This window comes from Zeugodacus cucurbitae, chromosome 4 (assembly GCF_028554725.1).
Source record: "Zeugodacus cucurbitae isolate PBARC_wt_2022May chromosome 4, idZeuCucr1.2, whole genome shotgun sequence".
In the NCBI taxonomy this organism is placed as follows: Eukaryota; Metazoa; Arthropoda; class Insecta; order Diptera; family Tephritidae; genus Zeugodacus; species Zeugodacus cucurbitae.
In genome coordinates, this window is record NC_071669.1 from 69,521,331 (window position 1) to 69,545,708 (window position 24,378).

General features: G+C 34.7%; 1 protein-coding gene across 2 annotated transcripts; it reads right to left on the minus strand.

Annotated features, from left to right (window-relative positions):
• Positions 1 to 1,204: 1,204 nt before the first annotated feature.
• Positions 1,205 to 22,656, minus strand: LOC105213516 (protein tipE). 2 transcript variants are annotated; one of them, XM_054228456.1, is made up of 3 exons: positions 21,459 to 22,656; positions 9,486 to 15,229; positions 1,205 to 1,815 (listed from the first exon to the last, which is right to left on the minus strand). In XM_054228456.1, the coding sequence occupies exons 2-3, from the start codon at positions 10,868 to 10,870 to the stop codon at positions 1,752 to 1,754; spliced, it is 1,449 nt and encodes a 482-aa protein (XP_054084431.1). In that variant the 5' UTR covers positions 10,871 to 15,229; positions 21,459 to 22,656; the 3' UTR covers positions 1,205 to 1,751. The 2 variants fall into 2 exon arrangements, with proteins under 2 accessions (XP_054084431.1, XP_054084430.1); XM_054228455.1 differs by having other exon boundaries at positions 20,933 to 22,656.
• Positions 22,657 to 24,378: the final 1,722 nt, after the last annotated feature.

Here is a 24,378-nt window from a genome sequence, read left to right on the forward strand (position 1 = left end):
AAAATGATGTTAGGTTTGCTTTTGGGTCCAGCCAGGCCCATTGGTACTCTATATGACAATCCAAGTATCCGTCAAAATGAGAGTTAACATTATCTTCTATTTGAACTAAAAAAATTGGACAAAAGTATTATTTAATCTACTTGTTTTGCAACTTAAAGTCAATTTTTTTCTTAAAAAAGTGATTTTTTTTTCAAACTTCGAAAAAATTTGGAATTTTATGACTTCTTCGGTTTTTTTTAGTTCATAAAGAAAATAAACTTATAAAAATTAAAAAAAAAATTGGTTCGACTGTTTCAGATGCATCGCACGACCTCCATCACCGGCACCGATTTACAAGTGCAGACTCCAGGCGCAAAAGAAAAATACTTACAACTTTGAAAAAATTTCAATATTTAAAACCGACTATAACTTAAAAAAAAAACAAAAACAATAAATAAACTTGTTATCAGTTGAATTAAAACTGTTTACTAATAGTAAATAATAAATAAAAAAAAATGTTGAACCCTGAAAAAAAATCACAAAACTAAGGCACACCCTAGTATACACACTCAGATTGGATTGGCTTATTTTGCTAGCTCAGCCGATTTATTGCGCATCAAATGCCCGTGTGTGACGCTTTGCAATTTTTACTTCACAATTCAATTTCGATATTTGTGTAAAAGTGGCTAGCTAAATAACATTTATATGTTTATTTTAAGAGTTAGACTAATATTTTTTTCTTGTTCTTTTTTTTTTTTGGATTCATACTGCTTACACGCTAATACTATTTACTATGCAATGAAATAGTTTCCTTTCGTAATTCATACTTTTTGCAACTGTTAAACATACATACGAGTATGTAAGTGATGTGTGTGTGTGTGAATGCTCTAATATGTGTGTGTATGTATGTTTGTATGTTCGAATGCTTGTATGTATGTATGTATGCACGCTGTCTGTGTTCGATTAATGTAAGCGTCAGTGTGGCTGTCCCCTAACACAGACTGGGTATGCCTCGAGTAAGAGTTTTAATTTGAAAGAAAAATAGTAGTATATATGTAGTGTGTTTGTTGAAATATATATTTTTATATATGTATGTATTTGTGTGTGTTTGCATGCATACGCATTAGCTAATATAGTAATATTCTTGTCTGCAGCATTAGAGTTTAGATTAGCATAGTGTGTACGAGTATTGCATTAGTTTTGTAGATAGATACACACGCCTGGCAACTGTTTTCAATTCATTAACAAAATTAATTTATTTTCAATTATATGAGTACTCGTATAATATAAATTTATATCATCAACTGCCATTCGCATAACAGCTAAGACGCTCTAGTGTGTGTGTGTCTGAGTAAGTCGCTTATTTGTTTTACAATACAATCGCATCTGTACTTGAGTATACTATATTTAGTTATTAAATATGTAGTAAGCAGCGCATAACTACAAGTTTATATTTTTTGTTTGTATTTTGCTAGTTCCCTTTCTTAGTGTGTTCACTTAATAATTACTGAAATTTATTGCATTGTCCTTTGTGTGAGTTTGCTTGTGCTGCAGTGCTGCATATATGTATGTACTAGATTGCCTAACTCATATACATATGTACATACATACATATGTATGCGGCGATATTAGCTAATTGTATCCTTTATAATTACTATCATTTATGGTAATTTCGTACGATAGCTGAGACTTTAAAAGCTAAATAGTTGGTGCGCACACATTTCATTGTCCAATGCGAAAACGTACATTATCCATGCCGTGGACTTTGCGTTTTAAACTGCTGCCGTCGGCCCAGGTGGAGTTGAGATACTCGTCGTCATCGTCTTGCTCAAGTTTCTGCAATTACATAATAACAATCAACAATTAAAATTAACATGAAATTGAGGTAAGTTTCATTTGTGTTGCATCATTTAGAGGGTAGCGAGATAATAAGTTCTTTTGCGTTTATAAACCAATAGCTGTGTTGTCAGTTATATATAGCTAAAAAAATTAAAGACATTATTTCATGATATTTATTAGCTTATATGTATAAACCATTTTGTTTCTATTATTTAGTTCTATTTTATATATTCATGTAACCAAAATCATCTGAAATTTGCTAACCTTTTGTATAATCAAATCTTAAGGAATCTCATTTAGGATTGTCAAGCTCATTCAGAAGCTTTTCTGTGGAATATTTAAATAATAAAGCTACAAGAAATAAAGGTTGCTCATACGCCGTGACGTTTTTTTATGTGTAATCACAACACATATAAATACACTACTACAAAATATACAGAGGTAGTCAAAATTATTTGTTTTCATTGGGGAGATTTTTTTATGTGGTGGGTCCCAAGCCCTACGCACAACCGCACAAGCGGGCTTCGCCTTCTCACTTTAGCTCGCCTCCAAACGGATGTCTGTTAGCTACCCAGGGGATACTTGGTCTAAAACCGGAAGTCGTGAGCTGCTTGAGTCATATGCAAAAGAATCGTTCCTGGCCACTCCCAAGTGAATGGCAATCAGAAACTTTCCTCACTTGCGTGAACTTCTACATATGACCCCATCCTATATGGCTATAATCGCTTAAAGCGGTTCCTACGCCAAATATATATATAGTCAAAATTATTTACACATCGGACGTTTTTTTCCAAGTTTCACACAAAAAGCTTTCGCTTGTTGTTGTTGTTGTCGCAGGGTAACAAAATGCGTTGTTGTTGTAAACCTTGATCGATTCTTGAGCGAATGAAGTCAGTTTGGCTAGAATAGCTTGAAATATGGCGGAGATATAAGCAAATGAACTGAAGACTCGTTGTTTTTAAATTATAATTTTTTTAATTTTAATGTTTAGTCTAAGCTACTATTCTAAGACGATAAATTCATAATTGGTTACATCGTCTTTGGCATCAATAACAACCTATTTTATGGTCCGAATTGATTAAACACATATGGACGCTAAGTTAATTGTTAAATTAGACCAATTGACCTCTGATATTTAACGAAACCCCAAATATTTTCAATAAAGTTTAGGTCAGGACTCTGCGGAGGTCAACTTGATTTGCTTCACTTAAAAGGACTAATTGTGGGATTTTGTATGACAGTTCCTACTAATCTGCTACATTATCTTCGAGTTATCACAGGTTTCTGCCCAGTTCTCTTTAAAGAATCTCTCTTTGCAATTGTTCGTCTCCTTCTTTTTAATAATATTATAAACAGTATTCCTTTAAATTCTATAAATTTTTACTAACTCCGAAGACGAAACCCCAGTCTTAAACTTAGTAACAGTCTCCGATCTAGTTATAATCCTTAATTCCTTTGGTTTCTGCATTTTATTTACCAATTTTTATATTTTAAAGCTGAGTTAGTTTGTTTTAAATGCCATAGAATCCAATTACTACTTTTGCTCCAACCAAATCCAAGGATAAAGGCTAAATCGCCGTGTGTAAATACTTTTGACGCAAAAAAATCTGTGTAAATACTTTTGACTACTGCGAGTCTGTAGTTCATTTGCTTATTTCTCCGCCACATTTCTAGCTATTCTAGCCAAACTGACTTCATTCGCTCAGGAATAGATCAAGGTTTAGTACAACATTGCATTTTGTTACCCTGCGACAACAACAACACAACAAGCGAATGCTGTTTGTGTGAAACTTGTAAAAAACGTCCGATGTGTAAATAATTTTGACTACCTCTGTATATTGTTAAGACGTTGCTTTTGTATTAATGTCCTACAAATTAAAGCCAATATTCGAGGAAAAATTTTAAAATAATTTTTTTTTCGGTAAAGAAGACATGTTCGATGCTGCATAGTCCTGCCATAAATTTTTTTACAAGTACAGGCTGTTATAAAAATGAAAATATAATAATATAATTTACTTCATAATACATATACAAATATATTAAATGACACTTTCTATTGGTATTAGGGGGTTAGGAGTAGTCAGAGACACGAAAAAATTACAATTTTCAGTATTTTTTTTACTATTAAATCATGTTATTTTACAAAAGTAATAATATGGCATTATTATACAATGTTTTGACTTAAAGTCACGAAAATTTGAAAAAAAAATTATAATTTCCAAAGTTATAGCTATATGTGTTGACCCAGTTTCAAAAAAAGGTCCTTGCGGTGACAATCATAAGTCCTTGGAGATTCATCTAAAGTTAATCGGATAAAAAAAATTAGTTTTATAAATAGATAATCCTGGGCCTGAACCAAACATTTTTTTTTTTTTCAAAAATTAACAAAATGGCGGGCTCAGGAATTTTTTTCTAGATTTTCGGGAAATATTAATAGGTCTTAAAAATCGAAATTTTTGAAAAAAAAAATCCTTGGTTTAGGCCTGAGTTTATTATGCATTCTAAAAGCTGTAGAAATTTCACTAAAATCTACCGAGCGATTTTCGAGTTACAGTTGTCATCAGTTCAAAAAACATAGTTTTGAGAAAAAAGCATTTAAAGTTTCACACTAGCGTGTTGGAGTGCCCGAGCGCTCGTTGTTATTTGTCGAATAACTCTAAAAGCAATTATCAAATCAAATTTTCAGAGTATATTTTTAAGATATTACACTTAACGAGAATGCAAAAAAAAAATTGATTTTTTGAAAATCCTGAGTACCCCTAACCTCTTAATCACAACAAAAATTGTGGAAAAAATGCTGAAAAAAGTATATGGCCCATCGAATGGGTAATGTTCTCAAACTCTGACCGCAAACCTTAGTCTAAAGTATTCAAATGTGAACTTCCAGGCAGCCAATTATTTGTAGCTTAGAAACCAAGAATATTGTGTGTTCTGGAGTATGATCTTTTGTCTACATGTTTTCACTGAAGTGAAGAGTTGTAACTCTTCTACAGGAGACTCCCTAGCAAACCACAACATCAGCTAAATGGTGACCACTGAAACCCTCGAAAAACATTTTACGTGTCTTTGAAACTTTTTGCGGAGATTTTGTCGATTTGCTTCTTCAACAGTTCATCTATAAAAATGATACTTTCATGGTCCAAGTCGCATTTTGATTCAAGCGTATTGTCAGGACCAACGGTAGGCTTTCCTTTGGAAAGTCCTGTCATTGATCTGGTTGATGTATCAATTTCCCTTGAGATAATTTACTGTTTCCTAAGGGGATTTCTGTGGATGTGTTCGGGAACATGATTCGCGCTGATGATCACTTCTCTTTCTGTCATCAACTGTAGACATTTGGGAAAACGATCAATAGTGCGGTAAGCAAACAGTCTCGAAATATTAAGTTTTAAAGAAACTCATAAATTTTATTTTCGCTTCTTACACAGTTAAGTAAAAATCACCGCAATTCAATATACTTTAGCTCCTTTTTATTAAGCAGAAAAAACACTGAACTAATTGGACGCCGTATAAAAATTATAATAAAATGTAATGGAACATTTTTCAGGGAATTTGTGCTGTATGCATTGTAACTTTGTAACAAAATTTATGGCAAGACTAAGTATTGCTAGTTCGGGCTAGTCACTCAATTATTAAGCAGGCATTTAGTGGAGAAAATCTACACTACTTACATTATTAAAAACTGTTCTTGTCAATTACAAGAAAGTTCCATGCTCAATATCCACTTTTAAAGTGTGACAATATTTTCTAATATGCATGAATATGATTTAAGACACAAAAAAAATTAAAGATTTCAAGACTTACAACTAGAACAATGCACACACCTCAGTCAGACTTACCTTTACTGTAATAAGCTTACTAAATTGCTCTATTAGAATACAATTTAACAATCCAATTAGTACTAAATGTGTTTACATTGGACAACTACGAGACTACTCATGTACCCATACCACACAATTGAATATTGGACTTGTAGCATACAACTACAAATGGATCGCATTTGCTCAATGTCTAGGATGGATATCGACACATTTCTGTCATTTATTTTCAATTCTACTAATCATTGCTCATTATGGATATGCAGTGGAAGGCAAGCAAGCGAGGAAAGAAGGAAATACGGTGTGTACAATAAGCTAACCGTTAGGAAAAAATGAAGCATCTTGATGATATCAAACTACTAATTGTTGTAGGCTGATGTTTAGCGAATGACAGAGCTTTTAACTAAAGAGGGAAATTGTATATAATTTGGTTCCAATTATTAACAATTTAATTTCAAATTTATTCAGATATAATAATTTGTAAGTAAAGTGACCTTATTCAATACTGAAAGATATTTCCCACTGGGTACATACAATTATAAATTCACTTTTATTGTAATTCCTTACAATAACAAAATATACCTTGGCACTCGCGCTACTGACCTAAATCGAAATGCAGTTTTGGGCCCCTTTTGAAAATTGCCGTTGACACTTTGCACTTGTGTATTTGCTCGTGTGTGCAAATAATGCTTGTCACATTTCCGTTGTGGCCATAGTCGCCACTTCTGTGACCATTGCTGTAATATTTGTTGATATTTTTTTTCCGTACTTATTGTTGGCCACAATGTTAAGTGGTCTTACATTGCTTGCCATTTGTGCTGATGTGCGGGCATACAACTATAACGGTGTGTGTGTATGTGTGTTGTGCGCGCTGCTGCATGTGTGCGTGTGTGTGTGTGCATATTAGTGTAATGAGCAAAGCAAATGACTAAGAAAAATTCCGCTTCTGCACTCGTCTTTTGAAACGAGATGCAATGAAAGATGGCCTTGGTTGCCATTCGAGTAGCAGTTTTTCCACTTGTCCGTTTGTTAATATACATTTACCTGCATGTGTATGCGTGTTTACGTGTGTTTAGCTTCGTTTCGTTAGGTTGAGATTTTCTTCAAACTGATCGATATTTAGAAGGAGTTTTGATTGTGAATTTCACAATTATTATATATTTATCGATTTAATTCACTCCTAAAACACGTCACTTTATTTTACTGTTGTATTATTGTCTCCCATTTATCTTTTTTAATATTGACCTCAATATATTATCCTTTGATGTTTTGAGTTATCCGCCTAAATGTAGGCAATGTTTATTTCATATACATATTTAACAATACTTTTTTATAAAGCAAAATTCGATTTTCAATTATATAAGCGTAACATACTAAAATTATAAAGGAATTAAGGGTGGGGTCTGGGTTTCAGCGCAAAAAAAAAAACACTTTTTTTGTGATTTTTTATCTCAAATATCGATTAAGCAATTTTATTCAAACCTTCTATACATTATTGAGCATAGTTTTGACTATGTTCTGTACATTTTTCATGCAAAAATATTAAACCCTTAGCCCGTGATAGAGCTTCCCCTAGCACGTCTTGAAAAAAAAAAAAACAATTTGCGGTGTTCACTGTAACTCGGCCGGAAATTATCCGAAAATGAAAAACCATAAAAATTTAGTTAAATTTTAAACAAATCTTCCCCCCAACGTTCTCTGATTATTATTTTTTTTATTTAAAAGTTTTTGGCGGCCATCTAAAGTGTGAACCGTTATTTTCGACTAAAATTTCCGCCATTTTCAGGGTGGGAAACACCCTTAATATTAAAAAAAAAATTTCTTAACGTAGGGGGAGGTATTTTATGTGAAGAAAATGTGTACCAAGTTTGAAATGAATCGGTCGAGTAGTTTCAGTGAACACGGACTTCAAAAAAGTAGTTTAGAGCGTTAAAGGCCCCGAGACTAATTAAACAATAACTTCATGAATAGTGCTTAGATCGGATTAAAATTTTGAGGACATATTCTTGAAATGTTAAGCAATAAGATAAAAGAAAAAAAAATTTCGAAAGTGAAAACCCAGACCCCTCCCTTAAGGCAGAAGGTGAAGAGGCATTGATTTAAAACAAAGTCTTTCTAAAATCGTCAAGCAAAGCAAGTGTTGAATACATCTAATATATAGTTCCAATGAATTAGCAGGGGTTCCGTCGTGAGCAACGTTAACGCTGGAACCGGAACTCTTGACAAAGGAAGCATTAGCGTTTCATACAATTTTTGATAGTCTCAGAGCGCTAAGTGCCATTTTCGAGATAAAGTCTTTTCTTTTGGCATCACAATGGATCGGTGGCTTGTCTGTTCAAATGGGACACTTCGAAACAATTGTCGCGAGGGTCAGCATCTGTACCTAACCTAACATTTGACCCCCAAACCTTTGGTTTATATGAAGACTCCTCTTCGAAGAGATTTATCCACCATCAGTAATATAGTAAATTAATTAATTGTTTTTGGGATCAGAAAGTACATGTGCTGTACACTTGGAATTAAAAATACAGTGTTTTTGACTATATTTTGCGAATATCTCCTGAGACACTTTGTATCTAGACACATTTATTAGTAGTTTGAACCTTTATATGGTAACCCCCAAGTTATAGTTTTGCTTGGATTGGCCTCTCTCCTAGTCTTTTCTTCTTTATGGGACTCATTTATGATATGGAGACTCATTGAGATGAAAGGTTCTGGTCACCTTATGTTTGTAGTAGCCATTTGTTTACACGAATAGATCATAGAGAATTGCAGAATCGTCATCAAACAAGTTTAAAAATCAATTTATGTTTATATATTCTTTAAAATAAAAATAAGTGATTTTTGGTGTTCTATTATCGAAAGCAACTCATAATGAAGACAAAAACTTGTACTTGTTTTTGCTTTTTTTTTTGGCTTCCTACATGATTTGCTTGTTTATACGAGTAACAAGCGTCAGACAAACGAGGTCAAGTCAACATATTGAAAAGATTTATCAGAAATAGCAACCAAAATAAATAATGAGTATGAATTTGGTTTATGGATTTGTTTACACACAGTTTGTAACGGAAAACCCTTTGCCACACTTTTCCCCGCAAACAAATTGTAAAAGAAGATAAACTGCTTACGTCATCATGTATAGGTCAAACTGCTGGCGGAGTGAATAATTCTATTATATATAAATATTATGAAATATTATATATATGTATGAAACTTGTTCTACATATGCATCAACATATTTTTACAATATTGATGTAAAGACAACTCAAGGCCACTTGTATTCTGTACGAGTATAGCCGCCATGTACGGTACTCGAGGAGTGCTCATTTGTGTTGTATCAAGATGAGCCATTTTCATGATAAAATCTGGATTGACTAAACGAAAGACAAACACAAAAGCAAACAATGTTCGCATTGTGGGGAAAAATTGATAAAGTAAATACCGTTAGGCGTGATTAATTAACTTGTAGTGAGTCATAAAAGTAATTTGAGTAATTTGTTAAATCGATGTAATAAACAGAAAAATATCAAATTATGACATACAAACAATGAATTTTCATATTTATTTACAGTAAGCGTGGGTGTTTGGAAATTATGTCATACTGTGTATACTTTACCCATTTAAATTAGTGATTTATGTGACATAAAGCCATACTATTTATCATTAGATAGATGCTCTAACTCTAAAAGCATAATAATTTCCACTTTCAACCAAAATTAAGAAGAGTAAGTCACAACCTAAACTCAACTAGCGCTCCCTAGTATTCCATAATAAACTTTTAAAACTTTTATAATATACTTTATTCCTCGATATACAAAAGATGTCAACCACCAAGCACTTCGTACTTACCCCTGCACCGAGTTCGATGTCGACAGCACACCATTTTCCAATGAGTCACGCGACAATTCGTCCGCCATTTGCACCTTAAGCTGATGACCGAACGAGTTCATATCGGAATTGGGTGTCATTTGTGAGCCGCCCGGCGATTGCGCCAAATACTGACCCGGCGTTGTGACCGAACCGCCCTGCGATATAGAGGTCGTCATGCCGGGGCCACCATTCGGCAGTACCACATCCACGCAACTCTCACCCGTCGTCGAGTCCATATTGATGATCTGACTGCCGGCCGCATTGTTAGCCAACGCAGCGCCATCACTCTCGTCCACCTCACCCTCATCAATATCCATATCTTCGGCATTCTTATCGAGCGGCGCCGTTTCTTCATCCTCATTATAGATTTTGAAGTATGCATATGTCAGATATATCACCGATATAATAAACGATGGTATTGGTATGGCCATCGAATAGATCAGATTCAATGTGTTCTGCCAATAATCCAAATCGCTTATCACCAAACTTGGATCGACTTTCGAATAGTAGCATGGAAACTTAATACCAATCTTCGTATAACGTTTCAGCCAAATCGTACAATTGAGCATGGGCGGATAACCGCAACCCTTAACGTTGGGAAAGAGACGTGCGCCCACATAGAAATACATTGAATTATTACCCATGAGACCCTCATTCAGCTCGGAGATCTCATCGAATGGATGACGTTCTTCGTTGAACAATATACTACCGGGACCGCCCACATCCTCATCGAGCGGCTCCTCATCGACGAGATAACCACTCGTGCCGTCACCGCCAATGCCCGCAGCCTCACTGCCGAAAGTGATCGTATTCAGTCGTACTTGTTCGCTTGTCGTCGCCGCCGCCGCTGCGGCCAACGCCACTGAGGGACTGGACATTAGAGCCGCCGCCGCGGGCACATCCATTTGATTCGCCTTTGCGGCATCACTCGTGGCCGCATCGTAATCGTAATCGCGTATGGCACGTTCATAACGATCGGTACGCTTGACTGGCGGCAATTCGCGTTCCGCCTCAGCCAAATTGATGTGATACTCAGTGAAATTGAATTCATCTGTGTAATTGTACAAATTCAGTCGATAATTGACGCGTATCTGTGTACACGTGTAAATATCCTTTGTGCAGCCCTCGCGACACGATGCCCACGAGCAATTCTTGGCGCCGAAATATGTCTCCACATCGTAGGTTTCGCACAGTGCGGGCACCTCTTCGAATTGCATAAAGATCGTCGTGAAGGCGGGCTCTATGACGAACGGCACGAGAAAGAGGAAGGCAAACATGCTAAATGTGCCGAGTAGTATGAAGAAGGCAGTGGTGTAGAAGAGCATCTTCTCCTTGAAGGTGCGCTCTTCCTGTTCGTCACCCATTTTTGGTTCGTTCTGTTTGTTGTTGTTGTTGTTGTTGTGGTTGTGTTGTTGGCTATTGCTGTTGTTGTACGAGTGCTTGTTTGTTTTTGTTGTGGTCTTTTGCGCTTACAAATGTTTATTGAGCAAATGCATGAAAACGCGAACACACGCTTAGCTGTTGTTGTTTTCTTTTTTTGTAAGCAACGAATCGATAATCGTTGCTGGCGCCGCTCCCAAGTATTACGAAGTATTTACGTGCGGTTTAAATGTGTTTTCGAAGTAGTTACAGTATTTTTATGATTTTTTATATAATTTTAAAATTAAATTAAAAATATTTTAATTTTTTTATTTTCTTATTACGCTCTTTGCTTCTAGTTAGCGCTACAATTTTTTAATTTAGCTTTAAGTTCGCAAGTTTTTCGAAAACCGTTGAAAGTAGTTATTTTCTTTTCTTTAAGGTTTTTTTTTTTTAATTTCTTTATAATTTTATAAGTTTTCTAATATATTTTGTTTAATTTTTTAATTTTAATTTTATTAATTTTTATATTTTTTCTATGATTTTATTAATTTTATTTTATTTTATTTGTTATTATTTTTGTTAATAATTCTTAAAATTTTTATTTTGATATTTTATTTTATATTTTATTTGCTCTGCTAATCGTATGCACTCGAGTGTATGCGCTTAATCGTGCTTCTTAGTTTTAGTTTTGCTTTAAATAATTTTTACTATTTGCCGATTTATTTTACGTTTTTGACAATATTTTATGTTTAAATTTTTAATTTTAATTAAATTTTTTTTATAAAATTTAATTTTTTTTTTAATTTTTTTGAATTTATTTCTATTTTAATTTATTTATTTTTGTATTTAATTTTTTTTATATTTAATTTATTTTATTTTCTGCTAATTAATTAATTTAAATAAACTTACAGTGCAATTTATATATATCACAGGGTAGTTGCAATCGCTCTTCTCACTTCTTTTCACTTCTCTCCACTGATGGCACGCGTGACTCGTTTCCTTGTGTGTGAACGCGTCTCTGCTGCTTATACCTTCTCTACACGTACACCAACAATATCTTGATCCCAAATGTGTGTGCGTGTGTGTGTGTGTGTGTAAGCTTATGTTCGCCTCGACGTTTTTAAGTTTTTGTTGTTATCAGTGTCATATACACATGACAATGACAAGCCACAATATTTGTATTTGCGCTACTTTTATGCATAAGCTTTTTTCAACTTTTTTTTTGTTAATTCTTATTCTTATTGCCGCTTGCTGCTCTGCCTTTATTCGCTTGCAGGCAATGAAATGAAAGCTTTAGTAGACAAACTGTCAGTTGGGCTACAACGATTTATGTCACGCATTTATTTTGGTTGCGCTCTAATTTGTTGTTATATTGCCGCGTGTTGTTGTTTTTGTAGTATTTAAAGTTGTTACTTATGGCTTGTCGTGTTGTTGTTGTCGGCAATCAACTGTCACAGTGTCGCCAAGAGTATTATGATTATTGCCACTATTGGTATGGCTGTTGCTGTTGTTGCTCTAATGCGTCGCACTGTCTGTGTCTGTGTCTCTGGCTATGTCCTTTTGTCGTGTTAAAACGATGCTTAACGTTAAAAGTTTCTTCTTCGTTATGTATTCCGCTTTTATTTCATTTCATTTCATTTCTTTGTTGATTTTGTTGTTGTTTGGGTTTTTTTTTTGCTTCTGAGTGCAGGCGAAAATTTGATGTTGCTGCTCGTTTGGCGCGCACAAGTGGCAAGAGATGAAATGAAATTTTTATATATGCAGTGGAAATATAAAGATTTGACTTTATTCGCTGGTTTTTCCACACTTCAATTCTTCAATTGTCTGTATGTATTTGCTTACGGCATGTAACAATGCGCTGATTGCAAAGTTGCTTTTAAAAAGTATTGAGCGTTTTTTGAATATTTAATTGTCTCTCTTTATTAGCTCATTTATGGTTGTCCGTTGTGCAAAATCTGTTAACAGTTATATAACTCCTTATGCTCAACTCCAGTCAACTTCAGTCCATTAACATTAGACTGTGCTTGGCTTGTGCTTCTTCTTGCCTTTTATTTATATATTGTTTTACGCATAAAATATTCTTCAGCTTGCTGTCTTGCCAACCATCTTTCATATACGCTTAATTAAGTTTTAAGCTTTTTGCTCATTAGGCGCTTCAGCTGACTCCACACACAACCACCTCTGGCAGTTGCGGCGCGCTGTTTAAGTAAATGTACGCGTGAGTGTGCTGCTGCTCTTAACACCTTTTTAATGTTTTTACTGTTACGCGCTGCAGTTATTTATGCTTCGCGCTCACTGGCAACCAACAATTAATTACCTTTTCTGCGGCGTGTTACTCATACGCAGTGGCGACCCAACTTTTATATATAACTTAAAAGGCTGCTGCGCTTTGTCACACAGTTGCGACTTTACTCACTCACTTCACTCTTAATGAGCGCGTATTTGTGTGCGTGTGTGTGAGTTGTAGTTGAACATTCAATTAGCAGCCCACATATGCACACGCTTGTGGGCGGCAATTAGTTTGTGTGTGTGTGTGTGGCGCTGAGTTGCATGTGCCAACGCGTAATTATTTTATAGCTTTGGGTATTTAAAAATTTTATACTTTAAGTATTTTATGCACAAACACTCACATGTAGTATGTAAGTATATGTACCCTGTGTTTTTGGGTCTCCACCTCTTACTCCATCGCACTCGTCTCGCCTTAAGGGTCTGTTTGACTGTATGGCTCTGCGTCTGTTGGTCTACATCAAAAATTCATATGCTGATGACAAAGTTGACATTCGAGGCGTATGTAAAACATACAAAAATAACAACAACAACAACTACTACTAGTGGTTAGTTGTTGCTGTTGTTATACAATGTCCAATTATTATACAAAATCCAAGTAGAGTGCGTGTGCCTCAAAGTGGTCACTGGTGTATTGACTGAGTCAGCATATTTTGTTGTTGTTATTATTGTTGTTGTTGTGATTGACTACCTTTAGTTATTCAATAATGAAGCTATCTCCATACGAGTCAATATGGCCACTGACCAGTTCGTATATGTGGGTTGTTCGCAGTGCCTGCAAGTGATTCAACCTTTTCCAGTATATAATGCTGAAGTTGATTATAAATTTATGCGCATTATGTCTGTGCATGCACGTCATACAAACTTATAGTTTACTAAACTGAGTAAATTTTATTGCTATATTTAGTTGTAAAAACAAACAGGACAAATGTTTGTATGTACTTGCGTTCAGTTATTGCCGTGACTACTAATTTTAGAATTGAAGGCGTAGGAGCATTGCTTATATTTTATTTAAAAAATAATTACAATTTCTTTTTCAGTTTTAGTTTTTTTTTCACAACGATTTTGTATGCTCGGAAATATTATTTAATACATTTCTGTTGCATTATGACCCAATGTGGCAACAACAACAAAAATAAAAACAAATAATTGGAAAAAGGCGAAAAAAATTAGTTATACATATATATCACTGGACGGACTTAATTGCGGCGTTGTTGTTGTTGTTAGCGTTGATTTTGTTGTTGTGCGTTATCTTATACACACACTCTCGCTCTCTTTCTCACTCTCTCTTTGTATATTACAAAATGTAATATAACGCTGTTGTTGTTGTTGTTCTTGTAGTTTTGTAACAAGCGAATTTGTTTCACAACAATTCGAACTGATCTGATCTGACTGACTTTGAGCTCAGTGTGTGTGCGCGCTGGCGCTCGGCGTAGCTCGATACTCGAACGTTTTGCCAAAAATTACTTTGCTACGCTGGAGTTGTTGCTGAGGGGAGGCGATGCTCTCTGCTAGCTGGCTAGCTGGCTGACCGGCTGTTGGCAAGAGTGCTGTGCGTGGTAGTGTACTGCAGGGGGTTGCCTGCGTAATTTGCTTTTTCGTTTGTTGCTGTTTTACTGATTGTTGCAATAAATATCACGCTTATATTTATTGCAGCTCAATAATTTGTTGTTGTTTTGTTTTTTTGTATATTTAAATAGCACCGCCATCTTGTGGCTGTTGTTGTTCTATATGCTTTTTTTTTGCTTTAGAAATAAATAGTCTTATTTATCGTCACAACAACAATGCTTATGCTGGCAGTCGACGACTCATGACCGTGTTCACAGCTGACGTTGTTATTGTTTTTGCTTTATTTTGCAGCTAGCTTTTTTATTATTTATGTCCGCTACTGCTTAACGAGTTTGCAAAAGTTCGTTGTGGAAGTTTCTTCCGTATTGCGCTTTTAACACACTTTCTTGGTATGTTTGGTTATTTATTTTTTTTTTTGCGCTGACATAGTTATACTTCATAGTTTTGTGTGTACTTTATGTGCAGCGCATAATTTGTTTTTGTAATGTTTTAGCACCACTTTTGAACTGGAAGTAAAATCATATTTTTCAATAAAAAAAATTGTTTTCTATTCTTACTTAATAGCTGTTGGTATTTTGCATTACAACACATTACATTTCCATACTTTAGTGCGTGATCATTAGCATATATCAGAGATCGGTAATGAACTTTTAAATAACATACAGTCATTTAACGTATTTAGTTTTCATTTTTAAGAGAAACACATATTTTTGAATAAAAAACATTAATTCAAATGCAGTTTGTAGCCGAATGGAAGTGATCGAAATGAGTGCATATCACCAGTACAAGACAAAGAGGAGAAGGATTCATTATGTTTTGTGTGCAAAATAAAATATGGAAAAGGATAAGGAAATAATATATTCGAGTGGAACGTATTTTTCACCAAGCTTGTAAATTTTTATCGTACCGACTACTAGTTCTTTCATTAAGCCATAGTATTATCCTAAACTTGGAGCTAATCAGAGACTATACTCCTATATGTTATATCGAGACTAATATATATGATATGAACCGCTGTTATACCAATTATAATACGAAAGCACTTTATACGTGATGTGTTCAATATAAGGGGAATTGTAATTTTTTTTTTTATTTAACGGGGCCCAATTGTCAAAAAAAAGTTATTACGTTGATATTCAGCCCCTGAAGTAAAGTTTCTAAAAACTAAATTTTCAGCTGTATTCATAGTTTACTTTGCCTGTAGCTGCCGCTAAGGTTAGAAGTGTTTTTATAAGCTTTGAGCTTTTCGTTTTTTAAGGGGCACAGCTAGTGTGAAATTTCAAAAAAATCTATATATATATTTCGGTAGATTACACCTTTAAAAATAACATATTTTCAATTTCAAATCGTTATCTCAAATAGTTTTTGAGTTATAGCAATTTAAAGAGCAGCCGCTCGGTAACAGTGAAAATTATCATTTTATCTTTAAACGCAGTGATTACTCAAAAACAAATGACCCGATCACTATCGATTTTTTTTTACATGTTTTATATATAGTTCTCCGTACAATGACATATCGATTTTTGATATGATCGAAAAATGTATTTCGGCAGGCCAAAAACGACCAAAATTTTCGACTATTTTTTTTAAAACGCCGCCATATTGTCAATTTTTCATTTTTTATTATCCTAGGTCATTGTACAGACAATATTATCTAGTTTAACGAGATTTTTTTTTTTTAGAGAAGGTCGGAATCACTGCAGCAGTGCAGGTCTTTTTTTTCGCGCCGTTGGAGATCGACTGTAACTTAAAAAATATTTAATTTTTTTCTTCAAAAATTTCACTGTATATTCTTGAAACATGTATAAATATATTCTTAAAATTTTGAAATAATTGATAGAATGTTTTTTTTAATAAAAAATCCCAAAAATCACCTTTTTTAGGCCCTTAAAAACGTAAGCCTCGTTAATTGTTTGAGAATTCTTCAAAAACAATACTGTAACGATGCTCCAGCCTCCATATTCTCCAGACATGATTCTGTGTGACTTTCTCCTATTTCCAAAAAAACCTTACAGGAATACGAGAAATCCCTGAAAGAGTCAAATGCTCTTTCAAACGTCGAGTTTAATAAAGGTATCGAAGATTGGAAGAAACGCTGACATAAATGCGAATATATTATTTCGCTGACATAAATGCGTAATACGGGGACAATTTTAAGGGCGACAACATTAATATGGACGAATGAAATATTTTTTTGCCAAAAAACGAAAATTCCCGTTATTTTTTTAACACACTTCGTATGTATATTATCTCTGTTCGGTTAAATTTTGTACATTTTTTACCGATTTAACCCATTTCTGGAACTGGAACTATCTGATTTTGGCAGATGAAATATTTCATTCTATCTCAAGGATATCTTACATATTACCCGATATATTTGGTAGATAGATGTCAAGAGGATAGAAATCAAAACTGTTACATGTGGTTACAAAAACAATAAACATTTTCCCTATTATATTAAAAATTTTCCTTAAATTTGTACAGTTATTGCTTATAATTGCCGACCAAAAATCTAAACAACAGTTACAAATATGTATTACAGATGAAATACGCTCAGGAAACCAATAACCTGCAGTTCTCAAGAAATGCAACGATTGTTATTTTCTTCCTCCTAAATACACATCAATCTGAATATAATACTCTCTTTTGTTCTCTTCTAATGAACTGTTTTTATTTATTATATTTTGGTTTTGTTGTCATCGTTTTTGCACGCTGCACTTCGACGAAACACTTAAAATTAATCATTTCGATATTTCGCATTGTTTTCCACGCTGCTTTCAGTCACTTGAACACATTCAATCGCTGGCTTGCAATAAAATAGTATAATGATTTACTTTGTTGTTGTTGTTGTTGTTTGTGTTTTCACATAATACACAAGCTACTCGAAATTTGAATTGTGCAATTTAACCCACATTGTTTGTTGTTGTAGCGTCTATTGTTGTCGGCGCAGTATTTACAAGCATTTAGTTTGCCACCCACTCAGCAAAGCACGCTACTGTTGTTGTTGCTGTAGTAATGCATTTGTAGTTGTAGTGTGCTATTTGATGCATTCTATTCATGACCTCTATTGTTTAATGGCAGTTGTTATTGTTATTGTTATTGTTTTGTTGTATTTTGCTATTGTTAGCCTACTTTTCGGAGTTTTTACCCTTTTATATTCCACACACATATTTATGAGTTATTTTTGGTGCTACTATGTGATTTGTTAGTGTAGTTGTAAGACATTGTTTTTCTTAGTTCTCCAGCTGATTCTTATTCTGTTTGTGTTGTTTTTGATTTTGTTTATTCATTTTGGTTCGTTTCGGTTGGTTGATTTCGCTTCACCATAAACTTAACCAATTAACCCAGTGCTATAATTATACTTGTCTACCGCCCTTAGAGAGTATGAGTTCTACTGAGTTGTGTTCTTTCGATTCGAATAGCCTGAAGGAGTGTTATGGGCTTGGCTAAGTACACACATATATGTATGTCTGTGAGGGTATTATGAGAATAAGAACAAATGCTATTTTAGCAAATTATGGAACTGCGCTTTCTTCGCAAGTAGTGTCTGGACGACTATTTCACTCTTGTTCATATATATGTGGCCGTTCATCTGCACAAATTTGTTTTATTTTCCTGCAAACATAGACTATAAGGGCTAATGGCTAATGTTCTCAAAAGAGTGATGTCAGACGTAGAGGATGAGAGCACCTTTAGAAAAAAACGTTTAAAGTTTCTTGTAGCTAGATATTGTACAATCACATCCACAAGGCATTGCAAAATTCCATAGATTTATAATCAAAATTTAAGAAATATTATGTCAGATCGAAACACCACAAAAGTTCAGAATTCTTTCAGAATTGATAGGAGTATTCAAACACTTAAAAAATAAGGACAAAATTTTATAAATGAAAAAAAGAACACGGACTTGATTGTGTGAAGAGGTTATGAACTTTACTGTGTACTTTATTTGCAACTTAAGGAGTTATAGCCTTTTCGCACAGGAGATAATTGATCAATTAACCGACCTTTGCTCGATTTATGCGCTGATTTAAATCGATTTACCACTCAAAAGAAAAATCCTGTTTTACTTTACTGTACTTTAATTTTTGATCGAATACTAATAGCGTTCAAACCGCAATGCAACTCTGGGGCTTGTTCTCCACGATGCAAAATTAGGCTGTGTTTATTGATAAAATAGCAATCAGCTGATGAAACTTACCAACTTCTTATGGACTGCAAAAATAGAAATTTATTACAGCTGATGGTTAATTGAGTATCCAGCAGTGCGATGGGCAAAAGCTGGTTTCTCAATTATAACCTTAATTTGGCTGCTCGAAAGGGTATTAGTTGGATTGGGAAATTAGAAGTTTTTTGTCTGATTGTATTAAAAATTATTTAAAAATTTCAAATCGATTTTAGTAAAATTCTAGGAGATAGACTTTAAGAACACTTTAAAACTTTAAAGGTGTTTATCTCAAAACTCATTATTTTGAGTCGGTAGACAAGTTTCTCGAAAAGTCATGAAGCGATTTTGTTCGATTTTTGCACAAAATATTTTTGAAAAAATATTATCTACTTAATGAACGAAGAATTTTTTTTTACTACGACTAATTTTTTAGAGCCAATAGATGGCGATATTTTTTTTCAAAAAATTTGTTTTACAAATTTCAATTTGTAATATCATTCGTCATTCGTCCAATAACGACCATGGCAAGAAGATTTTTTTGTGACGTCAAGGGAGATGAGGAACCAACGGCTGAGTTTTCGAAATTTGTAAATAGATACTTAACAAAATACTGCTTCTATCTTTGTTATGATGAATTTTTAAATTAAGTATATGGCTGTATACAATAATAATGCTATTCGACCACTGAAACCCGCCTAACATCTTAAGCTGAGAACAGAAAATATCTCATTTAGAAGTATCAAAATCTTAATGTAATGTATCTGTGGTTCATATTGGAATTTATCCCGGTACTGCCCAGAACTTTTTATGTTTCAGAGTATTCTGAAATGAAATACACCTAAATATTTTGACCACCTGAGCACGAAAATTAATTATATTTTGCGATTCATTAGATATATTTAATATATAAACTTTCTGGAAAATGCGAAAAACCGTACCATATAGTAATCGTGGGTTAATTCGGGTTAGTGAATATTGCTAAAGCCGCACAGTGCTTTGAGTAAGAGATGAACTTTTCAGTTTTCTAGAGAAAAATGTGGAAATTGTAATGTCAAATTATGATTGTCTCAAATATATGTTTTGATTTTTGAATGTCTAAAATTTATTATTAATAAAAATAAACAATGAGATAGTCGATCATTTTCATCTGTCTATGCTTTAAAGAATGCATATTTTCATAAAAAAAAATTTGTAATATTTCTCATGTTATGCAGCAATAGATTACAATGAAAGTTATAATCCATAAGATCCATTCTCTGGGTAGAAATATTGTTTTTTATTGTATATTCATATTATATATGGCAATGGAGTTTGGTTAAATTTTGTAACTTTTTTAAGTCTTAGGATTGGGAAAAATTCCTATTTTGATCCTTTTGATATCAAAAAAGGTTAAGAAGCTTTCTGTCCACCGAATACACTCATTTCGATCTTTATTATTGACATTTTTAAATTTTTGAATGAGTTGAATAATTTCCATTAAACTCCAGATATACTATTTCAGATTTATATATGTGTAAATTTCATCAACATAAGTTTCCCAATGAAAATAAGTTGTATTTTATGACTTTACAGTAAGAGATAAATATTGCTTTACAAATTATATTTTGTACTAGCACTATATTTCACTAGCAATTGATTTTTTCCGCTTTCTGAAAATTACTTAAAGTGGCATGTGTTTGATCAACAAAGGATGTATCAATGAAGGGAGAGAACTATATTTTTTCTTGATTTTTTAATGAATTTATTTTTTCGCACCACTACAAATATGAAGAACGACGACACCCTTTCGCGTATTATACACATACATATGTACAATTTAGTAGATATGTAAGCAATAACTGTGGCAATAAATTCTCCATGCTGCCACATGCTTGTATGATTTACAATATTCTTAGCTCACATGACACACGCCACATGCCACATGCACTACCTCAACAAATATGTATGTTGCTATGTGTGTGTGTGTGTGCGTTGCTATACCTTTCCACACCTTTTCACACGCACACACATGCACAGACACGCGAAACACACACTTATTTACTCGTTTACGCTGATGGATTTTTTCCAACACTCTTATGTATTGTATTTGCTCTGCCACAGCAAATTGCTCTTTCGCTGCTGCAGCGCTTTGGTGTGAGTATGCGTGTTGGCGGTGCTTGGCTTGGCTTCGCTTGGATTGCCGCTGCAAACTCCGAAAGAATGAGTTTTGTGCCAAGCATGAATCGGCACAGGACACGTTTTTTTAATTTGTTTGTTAAATATATATTGCACTTTATATTATTTTATTATTGTTGTTGTTATTGGTTTTTGTTTGCTCACTCTTTGTGTCTTTGCTTGTGTGTTTGTTTTTGCACTTTTTTCGCATGCACTTTGCCAACATTCAGCATTCAGTCGATATATATGGTGGGCGTTCCGGGTCACACACGCGTTCACATTATTATTGTTGTTGTTGTTGTTTTTTGTATGTAATTTGCATGCACGTATGTATTGACTTTTGTTGCAATTAAAATTTACAGTTAATAATTTGCGCTTTCGTTTTAGTTGCACTTTATTGCTCTACTACTCACTTGTGATTATTATACCGTTATTTCTTTGACTTTTTTTTCGAAATTCATTCGAATTTTTTTTTCTTTGCAACGCAATGATTTATCTTTATTTTGTGCGCTGACATTTTCGCCTTTTATGTAATCCACTCATTCACTTGGTCCTCCATTGACGTTCGTTCGCACACTGACGACTCGCGCTGACTCACTGACTCACCGCTTGCCAAATGTGGCACACACACGCCTCACCACTGACGTTTTACACGCGCACTCCGAACGCCTGGCACTGCCACACTGCCACTATTTACCAATTTTATTTGTTTTTGTTGTTGTTATTTTGTTGTTTTTTTTTTCGATTTTAATTCAGCTGTTTACAAATGTCACTTATTCACTCGGCGCACACAAATGGCTGCACATAAACAACGGACTCGTATTGGCGTAATAAATACAGCTATTCGCGCCGTGTGTGGCTGTGTGCGTTTGTGAATCGAATTAAATCGAATTGTATGCGGCACTGCGAGCGCGTTTGCCACTGCCACCACTGTCGCTGCTGACTTTTAGACGTCGAGTGTTACGAAACGGAAACCACAAGCGCCGAAGTATTTCGTTTCAGCAATTTCACTCGTCGCCAGCATCGTTTGCACGCCGCGACGACGGCTTGACTTGACTCTGCTTCGCTTTGCTTTGTATTTGCTTGACTGTGGAGTGGTCGGTGGCTCTTAGGCAGCCGCAACGGCAGCGGCAGCCACAAATATCAGCAGCACAACAAACAGCAGCGCAGGTGTGAGCAGCGGCTCAGAATCCAATTGTAAGAGTGGGCACTGACTACCGTCGTCGGCCGACATGATTTCGCGTGTGATTTAATTTAATGTTGTTTTTGTTTTTTTTTTTTAGATTTAAGGTTGCCTGTGTATTTGTAATCCCTGCGCTACACGCTTGTTTGCGTTTTTTCTCAACTGTTTCTCGTTTTAATTATCCTGTTTTGAATATATTTTTGTGTTTGGCTTGCTTTTGTTGTTGTTATTGTAAATACAGTTCAATGTTAACTACATACAAATTGCCAATTGTTGTTCCTAGTAATTGTGTGAACTCAAATATGTATGTGTATGCGTATGCGTGAAGTGCACGTCATGAATGTGAGGTTAGGTTGCCCGGCAGGAAATTTTGTTCGAATATAAGTATTTGTTTGCGTATTAGTGGAGAACAACTAAACGTATTTTAAGCAAGTAAAAGTTAATTTATTTATAAAAGATTTTAATATTTTTATATTAATATTTAATATTAATTTTATTGTATTTGTAAGGAAAAGTTAAAGTTAAAATATTTCATCAATGAAATGAAATTAGTATTGTCCACCACCATCTGGCGAGAGAACTGAGAAACAGCTGACTGACAACAGCTTATCATTTCATTTAATTTAATGTTAAGTATAGTTAAGATAAGAAAAAATTCTAAAAGTGAGGTTAAGTTAGTAAAAATGTTCTTCTAGGCCTTATATACCGTATAATGTAATATCTTACTCGCTTCTAATCAAAATCGCAGTGGTATTATCTATTCGAAAGAGAAGTGAAAGAGTCTTGTGGTGAACGAAGGCAAGACAAAATACCTGGAGCCCAAAGATGCCTCACGCCTTGGGAACTATTTCATTGTTGGCAGCTAATTATTTCAAAAAGTTAAGGACTTTGTTTATCTCGGAACCAGTATAAATGCCACCAACAAGTAAATTTTTTTTGATTTCTACTGCAACAAAAAATCAAATATCTCTCTTCCGCCGTTTTGTCTTTTGCATTTCGCGGCTATGTATCAAGCACTACAGAGCTCGTATCTGGCAATACTATACATCTTTGAAAGGTCTTGACATAACCTACAAAACGACACTATGCATGATTAGTTTGAATATTGCGTTCAACAGTTATAGACATGTAAACATGGAGTTCACTAACGCCGAAATTCGCGCTTTTTTATGTTTTCCTTCATTAAAGGCAAATCCGCTGGAGAAACGTTCCGTGAGATTAATGGTGTTTTGGGGGACGGTACTCTATCACTTCGAACTGCGGAGGAATGGTTTCGACGATTCAGAGCGTGTGAATAAGCCAGCCGGCGGAAGACCTGTGACGACGAATACGGATCTAATGATGGAAAACATCAAGATAGACCGGTATGTGGCATCTCGTGACATCGCCCAGAAGATGGGAGTTAGTCACCAAACCATTTTAAACCACCTGCAGAAGGCTACACAAAAAAGCTTGATGTTTGGGTGTCACATGATTTGACGCAAAAAAAAACTTCTGGACCGAATCAACGCATTCTGAAAGGGAACGAACTCGACTCGGTGCATCTTCCCAAACAGTGGCCAATCCGGCATTGACGGCCAGGAAGGTTTTGTTGCTATGAGCTGCTCTCCAGACGCTTAATTCTACTATCTACAACGAACAAGCAAGCTTGAAGCAGGCGATCGACCAGAAATGTTCAGAATTGGCCAACAGGAAGAATATAGTGTTCAACCAACAACAACGCCAGACCACACACTTCGTTGATGACTCGTCAGAAGCTACGGGAGCGCGGATGGGAGGTTTTATCGCATTCACCATATAGCCCGGGACCTGTTCCTGTCCATGGCGAACGCCCTTGGTGGTGTAAAGTTGAACTCAAAAGAGGCTTGTGAAAAGTGGCTGTCCGAGTTCTTCGCAAATAAGAGGGGGGCTTCTACGAGGGAGGTATTATGAAGTTGCCGTTTTTGAACTAAATCCGATCACTGTAACACTTTGTATAAAGCATTGAATAAAGAGCAAAAAAGAGAGGAAGGGAGATATTTGACAACCTAATATTATAAATTCTGGCTCCGACATATAGCCTTAACATGCCAGACAGGGTATACTTGATATCTTTAATGGAAATTTATGAAATGCAGATGTGAGATGTTGGAAGCTTATGGAGTTTCAAG

Bases quoted from the DNA above. Each gene is read 5' to 3' on its own strand.
- LOC105213516 (XM_054228456.1), bottom strand. From the start codon at position 10,870: ATGGGTGACGAACAGGAAGAGCGCACCTTCAAGGAGAAGATGCTCTTC. The intron at 1,816-9,485 runs GTAAGTACGAAG...ATGTAATTGCAG, and splicing joins ACATCGAACTCGGTGCAGGG to AAACTTGAGCAAGACGATGA.